The sequence below is a fragment of the Neodiprion lecontei genome, chromosome 7 (genome assembly GCF_021901455.1).
Source record: "Neodiprion lecontei isolate iyNeoLeco1 chromosome 7, iyNeoLeco1.1, whole genome shotgun sequence".
Classification (NCBI taxonomy): Eukaryota; Metazoa; Arthropoda; class Insecta; order Hymenoptera; family Diprionidae; genus Neodiprion; species Neodiprion lecontei.
In genome coordinates, this window is record NC_060266.1 from 19321948 (window position 1) to 19332926 (window position 10979).

The 10979-nt window shown below is 53.9% G+C and overlaps 1 protein-coding gene across 1 annotated transcript; it reads left to right on the top strand.

The window, feature by feature from the left end:
* Positions 1-482: 482 nt before the first annotated feature.
* LOC124295587 lies at positions 483-7051 on the top strand. Its single transcript, XM_046746022.1, has 5 exons — positions 483-790; positions 1062-3266; positions 3460-6388; positions 6560-6707; positions 6921-7051. The coding sequence occupies exons 1-5, from the start codon at positions 483-485 to the stop codon at positions 7049-7051; spliced, it is 5721 nt and encodes a 1906-aa protein (XP_046601978.1).
* Positions 7052-10979: the final 3928 nt, after the last annotated feature.

Genomic DNA, 10979 nt, shown 5'->3' on the forward strand with positions numbered 1-10979 from the left:
GATTCGATTGTTATGACCTTTTCCTGACTAATTGGACCCTCAGGAGCTCAGAGAACGCAGCGAAAAGAGCGTGGGATCAACAGGAGAGAAATGGCGAAGGAAAAAGCACCTGCTGAAAAATGTCGAAAACACGGGTTTCCGTTTTTTGGCTGTAACTTTTCATACAATAATCGCAGCGTATTGGGACTGCGCCCAATCGATTTCTCTCGCTGAATTACGTCGGAATAGTGCTACAATGAATTTATTCCGGCACTTTTGAAAATCGCGAAAATTTTCGCAAAAAATGCAAAGGGGTTAGCCTTCCCCTACGTCGGCTGTCACCTTGTCGTGGTGTAGGGGCTTGACGGCCGCGATGAATCTTGGGGATCCGACGCTCCGGGGCTTCAAACCTTGTGGCGGAAGTGACTCTAGACGAGCGTCCACTAAGAACAGTCGGCTCAGCCTCTTTGGGCTGGGTGTATGAATGGTGATCTGAATGGGCGATGCGTACATGGGATGCGGTTGGGGCTCCTGGGGCGATTTCTCAGAGACTAACCAAGGAAGGAGTAGTTGCCGACCGACCGGGGCTGCGGGTGAAGTCAGTACCTTTACCGGACCTCTGTGGCGTACTACGGGTAAACGTTAGTCCACGGAACCTCGGTTCCCTGGCGAAGGTCCCAGGAAACCACATGTTCAACGTGGGAGAACCGCTCCCTGCAGCTGACTGGAGCCAATCTGGGAGTCAAACCTGGTGCCCTGGGCGCATGCGTGGAGGATTACCTGGTCAGTATTTCCTCATACCCGATGTCCGGTAGGGCAAATCCGGCAAGGTCTTACTCGGCCGGTGGCCTACCCTGTTTCGGATTAGCAGGGGAATCCCCGGCCGGGCGACTGAAAAGAGCTAGGGATGGGGGGTTCGCATGGATAGGGCAGACCACCCGATAAACCGATAGCGGCTTCCATGCGAGGGGATAGGATTTTTTCCGGCGGGGAAAGATGCCACACCGCGGTGTGGCTGCCATGATGGCCGAACCGTCGTAATCAGACCAACACTTTAATATGGATAATTTAACATGGAGTAGGCAGAAGGTGAAGCAAGGAGAGGTGCAAGAGCACCTGAATAGCAGGGGCACGCGTGGGGACGCGAGGGGCAGGGGCGCGCGCGCGCGAGGTCAAGCACTTGTGCGGGGTATTAGCTGGCCCCCTCTCAAAAGCACGGAGCCGGGGGTTACGCCAGGGCAGGCACCTGCACCCAACGTTTTGGCGGAGACTGTGGGGGGAATCAACGCACCGTCACAGGTGGTGCCCGAAGAGACACCCACACGACACGAGCAGCAGCAGGGGAACAAACGAAAGGGGGACGAGCTAACGCCGCCCGAGAACGCTGCACTCTCGGACGGAGAGCTCTTTCTTCCGCGCAGACTCGAGGGAGAAGGGAAAGAAAAATCGAGGCACCAAGCTGCGACTGCCGAGGGGAAGGGGAAGGGAACGGCCAGCCCCTCAGGCGAGGAGGAGGCAGCACGTACGCTCCTGGGAGCTCGCCCGAAGCGCAAGAAGAGATGCACAGCTACCGTCAAGGGAACCTACCTGGAAGACGACTCCGAAGCAGGGGAGTCTGGCTCAGAGTGGAGCGCGCAGGGCTCGAACCTACGGCCAACAAAGAACCCTTCAGTGGGAAAAAGGAAGGCCAAAGCCGCGGCTAGGTCCCCAAAGAAAATCCCGCAGGGGGCAGGCCCTGTGGAATACAGGCTCATGACAGCATCGGACCTTGGGGCACAACTAATGGAGTGGCTCGAGGATATAGACGCCGTAAGGATGAGGTGCAAATCCATGCAGGGCAGGCTGAGTGGCGAAATAAAGAGAAAGGTGGGTTTGGCGAAGGAGGCCCTACTTACACTCACCGTGAAAGCGGAGGCAGCAGGTGACCCCGCTCTCCTCCAGGCGCGCAACGCGGACCTAGAAGCTCAGTTGCGTGATACCCGTAGGGAAAGGGACGAGCTCCAACGGGAACTCGAGAAAAATCGAGAAGGCCGAGAGAGGCCTCAGACGGAAATAGCGAACCGGGCGACATGCTCATACGCACAGGTTGCCAGCAGGGGCCCTGTGGCGAGAGCCGGCGAGCGACGGTCGGAAGCCGCCCAAACGACGATGGTGCTTGACCTGGGAGCGGCCACTAGGAGGAGCGAGGTGGAGGCCAATGAAGGGCCGACGACGGCGACATCAGCCGGTGCTTCGGAGTTCGAACTTCGCCTAACGGGATCCGAACTTCGACTCATCCCGGACAGTGACAGGGTCAGGGACGAGGAGATGGCCAGACAGTCCGCGGCCCTGAAACAGGTACGAGAGGAGGTGGGCAGGATATCCCTCCTGCTCCTCGATGCCTCGAGCAAGAGCGGAGCAGCTGACCAAGACCCTCTTGGTAAGGATACGGCACAACCTCGCGGCACGCAGGCCACCACGGAGAAAGTGCAGAGGTCCTCGGGTGACCGGGGTGCGACCGACACTCCGATGGAAGTCGATGCCGGCGCCGATGCAGAGAACGGTAGGGGCGGCTGGAGTACGAAAAGGAAGAGAAAAGGAAAGCGCCTTGGCGAGGGAGTGCCGAGTGGGGCAGCAGTGGAAGCCACACAGACTGCCCCAACAGGGGCCCTGCGGCGTACCGGGGAGGACGGACCCACGGTGGCTCGCCGTAGAGCACCGAGGACAGCAGCCGTTGCTATCAAAAGCAGAGAGGAGAACACCCCGTATGCGGAAATACTCAAGTTCGCACGCGAGAAAATACAACTCGCGGAGCTTGGTATAGAGGAGACGAGGATGCGGCGGGCAGCTAACGGGGGGGTTCTCATCGAGATTCCTGGCCCCGAGAATACGAGGAAGGCGGACGCTCTAGCGGCGCAGCTGACCAAAGTAATCCTTGATAAATACGGCAACGCAGTCTCAGTGACAAGGCCGGTTATCAAGGGCGAACTGAGAGTCCTGGGCTTGGATGACTCAGTGTCCACCGAGGAACTGGCTCGCACCCTAGCCGAGCAGGGTGGCTGTAAGGTGGAGGAGGTCCGTGTAGGTGTCCCGAGGAGGACACCGAATGGACTATACAGCGCGTGGGCACAGTGCCCCCTGAGGGCAGCTGTGGCTGTCGCGAAGAAGGGCAAGGTGAGGATCGGTTGGACCACGGCCAGGGTAGAGCTGCTGGAGGCGCGCCCCAGGCAATGCTACAAGTGCTGGGGCTTTGGCCATATAGGGAGTACGTGCAAGGCGTCGACAGAGCGCCGGGCCGCGTGCTACAGGTGCAGCGCTGAGGGCCACCAGGCGCGAGATTGCACGGCCAATCCCAAATGCGCGGTCTGCGAGGGGAGGGGGATAGACAGCGCCCACAGGATGGGTTCGGGACGTTGTACATCCGTCGGCGAACGGGGTCGGAGGCCCGTGACTAATGCAAGCGAGAATGGTCAGGTACATACAGTGTAACCTGAACCATAGCAAGGGGGCTCAGGACCTACTGAAGCAAGTAGTGCTCGAAAGGGAAATCGACGTGTGCCTCGTATCCGAGCCGTACGCTACTCCGAGCGTGGCCACTTGGCTTAGCAGTGACGATGGCCGGGCGGCCATATACTGGAGGGCAGAGGGTAACGTCCGCGGGGGCTCGCTCCTCAAAAGGGGAAGAGGGTACGTGGCCGCTAAGTTCGGGGATATAATTGCCATATCGGTGTATATATCCCCGAACATTCTGATAGCGGAGTTCACCGAGCATCTGGACGACCTGGCTCGGGTGATCCAGCTGGCGGGGAACAGTGGGAGGGGGGTACTGGTGGGGGGGGATTTCAATGCCCGCTCGCCGACCTGGGACCCGTCTGGGTCCAACCGAAGGGGAGAGCTGCTCGAGGAGTGGGCGGCATCATGCGGTGTACGTCTCCACAACACTGGGAGGACGGCGACATGCATTAGGGCACAGGGGTCATCCGTCGTCGATCTGACGTGGTCGTCAGTTAATCTTGTACCCGTGATCAAGGGGTGGCGGGTGTTGGAAGAGACGGAAACACTATCCGACCACCGGTACATCTCGTACGAGGTCGGTACCCCTAGACGCGCAGAGCACAGGGGTAGAAAGGGCCACATGCGCTGGAACTGGTCGAAGTTCAGTCCGGAACATCTGACAGATGCTCTGTCCCTCACCCTTTCCTGGGGACCAACTGGAGGGGACTATACGACGCCAGAGGGCCTTGCAGGATGGATCGAGCGTGCCATGACGCAGGCCTGCGACGCAGCCGCGCCGAGAGCTCGCACGGGGAATCGCTCCAGAAAAGCGACATACTGGTGGAGCGAGGAGCTGGCCGACATACGCAGGTCCTGCATAGCGGCGAGGAGGCGCCTCGCTAGGGGAAGACGGACGGCTGATGACCGTCAGGAAAAAGAGGCCGAGTATCGGGCCGCCAAGAGGGTGCTCCGAGACGGCATAAAAGCGGCCAAGGCCAAGGCGTGGAGAGACCTCATCAGCTCCGTGGAAGCGGATCCATGGGGTCTCTCTTACAAATTGGTGCTAGGCAAACTGCGAAGCTCCCAAAGAGGGTTGACGGAGACGCTGGAGGAGGATACCCTCAGGAGCCTCCTTGATGCCCTCTTCCCGAGGGGTGATGGATGCGCTCCGAGGGCCCAGGGCGGCTGTCAGTGGGACGAACGGTGGGCGGTCACGGCGGACGAGGTTCGAGCTGCGCTTAAAAAGGCATGCTCGCGCAATGTCGCCCCGGGACCGGATGGCGTTAAGGGAAGTGCGTGGGCGAGAGTTCCGGAGGGAATGATCGCACTACTGTCGAGGAATTTCAGCCTCTGCCTGCGAGAAGGAGTCGTTCCGCTGCCATGGAAGAAGGCTCGACTGGTGCTCATCCCTAAGGGGGGAGCACCCACCGGACCTATCCCCAAAGTAAGGCCGATATGCCTCCTGAACGAGGTGGGTAAAATGTTCGAGAGGATCCTGGTGGCTCGGCTGGGCAAATGGATGGAGGGGAATCCTCGGGCGCGCTTGTCCGAGGACCAGTACGGGTTTCGGGAAGGGCGATCCACGAACGATGCTTTGCTAAGGGTGCGACGATTCGTGGAAAACGCCACGGAGAAGGGGGGCTACGCGGTGGCTGTGTCTCTCGACATCGCCAACGCATTCAATAGTTTGCCATGGCCGTCCATAAGGGACGCACTTAAAGACAAAGCGGCTCCGGAGTATCTTCGACGGGTCCTGGATTCCTACCTGTGGGACAGGCACGTGGAATACACAAACGGAGATGGAGAGCTGAGGAGTCTGGCAGTGACGGCCGGGGTCCCACAGGGCTCGGTTCTCGGCCCCCTGCTATGGAACTTGACTTTCGACGAGGTTCTGCGGGGGGAGGGGGTTGCAGACTGTGTTACTGTCTGCTACGCGGATGACACGCTGGTTTTGAGTTCCGCTGGGGATCCATCCACAGCGGTAGCACTGGCAAATGCGATGGTAGCCAGGGTAGTCCGGCGAATTTCGGGCCTAGGCCTCACGGTGGCGGCGAGCAAGACGGAAGCGGTCCTATTCTGGCGCGTGAAAAGGGGGGAAGCACCAAACACCCCAGACGTCAGAGTTGGCGCGGAGAGGGTGCTACTGTCGGGGTCCATGAAGTACCTGGGGGTGCGACTGGATCCCGGCCTGACGTTCAAAGCGCACTTCGCGTCCATGGAGACTAGGCTAGGGGGTGTCACGAGGACACTAGCGAGGCTGATGCCAAACCTGAGGGGGCCATCCGAATCTAGGCGTAGGCTTTATGCGCAAACTCTATTCGCGGTAATAATGTACGGCGCTCCGGTGTGGGGGGATGTGGCGAGGTCCTCAAAGTATATCCAGCGAGTAATTACGAGGTGCCAGAGAAGGATATGCGCAAGAGTAGTTGCGGCATATCGCACGGCCTCCTTCGTGGCCGTTTCGATGCTGGCCAGGACCCCGCCACTATATCTAGTGGCTGATGCGTACAAGCGCACATTCCATAGAGTGCGTGAACTGCGGTCGACCAGGACGTGGTCCCAGAGCATGGTCAAAGCGATTAGGGAGGAGGAACTGCGCGTAGCCCGCGAGCAATGGAGGGTGGACCTCGGAAGTGCGGGGCTCCCCAGCGAGGGGTTGAGGTTAGCTATCCTAGCGAACTGGACGGGATGGTTCGACAGGGCACACGGGAGCATGACTTTCCGTGTGACCCAAGTCTTGACAGGCCACGGGTACTTCGCGGATTTCTTATATAGAATAGGGAAGACGGAGAGGCCGACCTGCTGGTACTGCCGGCTGGAGGAAGACACGGTGAGCCACACGGTGGAGGCGTGCCCCGCGTGGAGAGACGAGAGGAATGCCCTAAAGCGCGCCGTAGGGGAGGATCTGACACCGCCTGGCCTGATCAGGGCTATGGTAGGGTCGAGAGAGGGATGGGTGGCGGTGGCTAGCTTCGCGGAGCGGGTCATGACGGCCAAGGAACAGCGGGAGCGGTTACGACAGCGAACGCGGCGCAGCGTGCACCGCGCGACCCGCTTGAGCGGGAGAAATGGGGGTGGTTCGCGTGTAAGCGTGGGCATGACGTAGGCTCGGACCTACACGGGCAGGGGTCCAAACGGATTTGCGGGACGGGACACCGGTCGACCTCAGCCCGGTCCTTTGGGTCGGGGTCGTGGTTCGGAGGTGGAGGGGAGAGGAGGGGTGCAGGGCAACTTGGAATCTGGTGCCAGGATAGGTGAGACGCTAGGCGATAGGGTGACGTTAGGGTCGTTCCGGCCTTGCCCCCTCTTCTTCTTCTTCTTCTTCTGCCTCTCTCTCTTCGTCCCCCGGCCCGGGGACGGCGGATGTGACGGTCGCGCCGGATCCATCTTCCCCCGGATCCGCAAGGGCAGGGCGCTCGTTATCGCGAACATCGAGCACCGAGTGGGGGTCTCCATTCGCTTGACAGCTCCGTTAAGCGGAGCTCTCGTCGTAGCGGCAACAGAAGATGCCCCACCAGCGGGCAGGGTCGTCCTTCGCAAGAGGACACTGAGCGTAGGATGCAGCGGGGGGGAGCCGGGAGGCGCAACTCCCGGATAGGCGTTGAAGTAAGGTCCGCGCGTAACCGCGAAGGTGCCGGGGGGATCCCTGAGGTTATGCCTCGCGCGGTTCCGGGGAGTCCCCCCTACTCGTACCAGAGTGGCCGCTGGTTTTTTAGTGGGTGCGAGTCCCACACTACCCTGAAGCTTCTTGCGCGAAGCTCCAGGGTGTGCATAAGGCATTTTTACCAGCGTTATCAAAAAAAAAAAAAAAAAAAAAAGGGGTTAGCCTTAATTTTCTTCATTTTTCGACCAAAAATTTTGGGTCTCCGATTCGATTAGTATGACCCTCTCCTGACTAATTGGACCCTCAGAAACTCAGAAAACGCAGCGAAAAGAGCGTGGGATCAACAGGAGAGAAATGGCGAAGGAAAAAGCACCTGCTGAAAAATGTCGAAAACACAGGTTTCCGTTTTTTGGCTGTAACTTTTCATACAATAATCGCAGCGTATTGGGACTGCGCCCAATCGATTTCTCTCGCTGAATTACGTCGGAATAGTGCTACAATGAATTTATTCCGGCACTTTTGAAAATCGCGAAGATTTTCGCAAAAAATGCAAAGGGGTTAGCCTTACTTTTTCTTCATTTTTCGACCAAAAATTTTGGGTCTCCGATTCGATTGGTATGACCTTTTCCTGACTAATTGGACCCTCAGGAACTCAGAAAACGCAGCGAAAAGAGCGTGGGATCAACAGGAGAGAAATGGCGAAGGAAAAAGCACCTGCTGAAAAATGTCGGAAATACTGGTGTCCGTTTTTTGGCCGTAACTTTTTATACAATAATCGCAGCGTACTGAGACTGCGCCTAATCGATTTCTCTCGCTGAATTACGTCGGAATAGTGCTACAATGAATTTATTCCGGCACTTTTGAAAATGGCGAAGATTTTCGCAAAAAATGCAAAGGGGTTAGCCTTACTTTTTCTTCATTTTTCGACCAAAAATTTTGGGTCTCCGATTCGATTGGTATGACCTTTTCCTGACTAATTGGACCCTCAGGAACTCAGAAAACGCAGCGAAAAGAGCGTGGGATCAACAGGAGAGAAATGGCGAAGGAAAAAGCACCTGCTGAAAAATGTCGGAAATACTGGTGTCCGTTTTTTGGCCGTAACTTTTTATACAATAATCGCAGCGTATTGAGACTGCGCCTAATCGATTTCTCTCGCTGAATTACGTCGGAATAGTGCTACAATGAATTTATTCCGGCACTTTTGAAAATCGCGAAGATTTTCGCAAAAAATGCAAAGGGGTTAGCCTTACTTTTTCTTCATTTTTCGACAAAAAATTTTGGGTCTCCGATTCGATTGGTATGACCTTTTCCTGACTAATTGGACCCTCAGGAGCTCAGAGAACGCAGCGAAAAGAGCGTGGGATTAACAGGAGAGAAATGGCGAAGGAAAAAGCACCTGCTGAAAAATGTCGAAAACACGGGTTTCCGTTTTTTGGCTGTAACTTTTCATACAATAATCGCAGCGTATTGGGACTGCGCCCAATCGATTTCTCTCGCTGAATTACGTCGGAATAGTGCTACAATGAATTTATTCCGGCACTTTTGAAAATCGCGAAAATTTTCGCAAAAAATGCAAAGGGGTTAGCCTTAATTTTCTTCATTTTTCGACCAAAAATTTTGGGTCTCCGATTCGATTAGTATGACCCTCTCCTGACTAATTGGACCCTCAGAAACTCAGAAAACGCAGCGAAAAGAGCGTGGGATCAACAGGAGAGAAATGGCGAAGGAAAAAGCACCTGCTGAAAAATGTCGAAAACACAGGTTTCCGTTTTTTGGCTGTAACTTTTCATACAATAATCGCAGCGTATTGGGACTGCGCCCAATCGATTTCTCTCGCTGAATTACGTCGGAATAGTGCTACAATGAATTTATTCCGGCACTTTTGAAAATCGCGAAAATTTTCGCAAAAAATGCAAAGGGGTTAGCCTTAATTTTCTTCATTTTTCGACCAAAAATTTTGGGTCTCCGATTCGATTAGTATGACCCTTTCCTGACTAATTGGACCCTCAGAAACTCAGAAAACGCAGCGAAAAGAGCGTGGGATCAACAGGAGAGAAATGGCGAAGGAAAAAGCACCTGCTGAAAAATGTCGGAAATACTGGTGTCCGTTTTTTGGCCGTAACTTTTTATACAATAATCGCAGCGTATTGAGACTGCGCCTAATCGATTTCTCTCGCTGAATTACGTCGGAATAGTGCTACAATGAATTTATTCCGGCACTTTTGAGAATCGCGAAAATTTTCGCAAAAAATGCAAAGGGGTTAGCCTTACTTTTTCTTCATTTTCCGACCAAAAATTTTGGGTCTCCGATTCGATTGGTATGACCTTTTCCTGACTAATTGGACCCTCAAGAACTCAGAAAACGCAGCGAAAAGAGCGTGGGATCAACAGGAGAGAAATGGCGAAGGAAAAGCACCTGCTGAAAAATGTCGAAAACACAGGTTTCCGTTTTTTGGCTGTAACTTTTTATACAATAATCGCAGCGTATTGGGACTGCGCCCAATCGATTTCTCTCGCTGAATTACGTCGGAATGGTGCTACAATGAATTCATTCCGGCACTCTTGAAAATCGCGAAGATGTTCGCAAAAAATGCAAAGGGCCTTACTTTAGCCTTACTTTTTCTTCATTTTTCGACCAAAAATTTTGGGTCTCCGATTCGATTGGTATGACCTTTTCCTGACTAATTGGACCCTCAGGAACTCAGAGAACGCAGCGAAAAGAGCGTGGAATCAACAGGAGAGAAATGGCGAAGGAAAAAGCACCTGCTGAAAAATGTCGAAAACACGGGTTTTCGTTTTTTGGCTGTAACTTTTCATACAATAATCGCAGCGTATTGGGACTGCGCCCAATCGATTTCTCTCGCTGAATTACGTCGGAATAGTGCTACAATGAATTTATTCCGGCACTTTTGAAAATCGCGAAAATTTTCGCAAAAAATGCAAAGGGGTTAGCCTTACTTTTTCTTCATTTTTCGACCTAAAATTTTGGGTCTCCGATTCGATTTGTATGACCCTTTCCTGACTAATTGGACCCTCAGAAACTCAGAAAACGCAGCGAAAAGAGCGTGGGATCAACAGGAGAGAAATGGCGAAGGAAAAAGCACCTGCTGAAAAATGTCGAAAACACGGGTTTCCGTTTTTTGGCTGTAACTTTTTATACAATAATCGCAGCGTATTGAGACTGCGCCCAATCGATTTCTCTCGCTGAATTACGTCGGAATAGTGCCACAATGAATTTATTCCGGCACTTTTGAAAATCGCGAAGATTTTCGCAAAAAATGCAAAGGGGTTAGCCTTACTTTTTCTTCATTTTTCGGCCAAAAAATTTGAGTCTCCGATTCGATTTGTATGACCTTTTCCTGACTAATTGGACCCTCAGAAACTCAGAAAACGCAGCGAAAAGAGCGTGGGATCAACAGGAGAGAAATGGCGAAGGAAAAAGCATCTGCTGAAAAATGTCGAAAACACGGGTTTCCGTTTTTTGGCTGTAACTTTTCATACAATAATCGCAGCGTATTGGGACTGGGCCCAATCGATTTCTCTCGCTGAATTACGTCGGATAGTGCTACAATGAATTTATTCCGGCACTTTTGAAAATCGCGAAAATTTTCGCAAAAAATGCAAAGGGGTTAGCCTTACTTTTTCTTCATTTTTCGACCAAAAATTTTGGGTCTCCGATTCGATTGGTATGACCTTTTCCTGACTAATTGGACCCTCAGGAACTCAGAAAACGCAGCGAGAAGAGCGTGGGATCAACGGGAGAGAAATGGCGAAGGAAAAAGCACCTGCTGAAAAATGTCGGAAATACTGGTTTCCGTTTTTTGGCCGTAACTTTTTATACAATAATCGCAGCGTATTGGGACTGCGCCCAATCGATTTCACTCGCTGAATTACGTCGGAATAGTGCCACAATGAATTTATT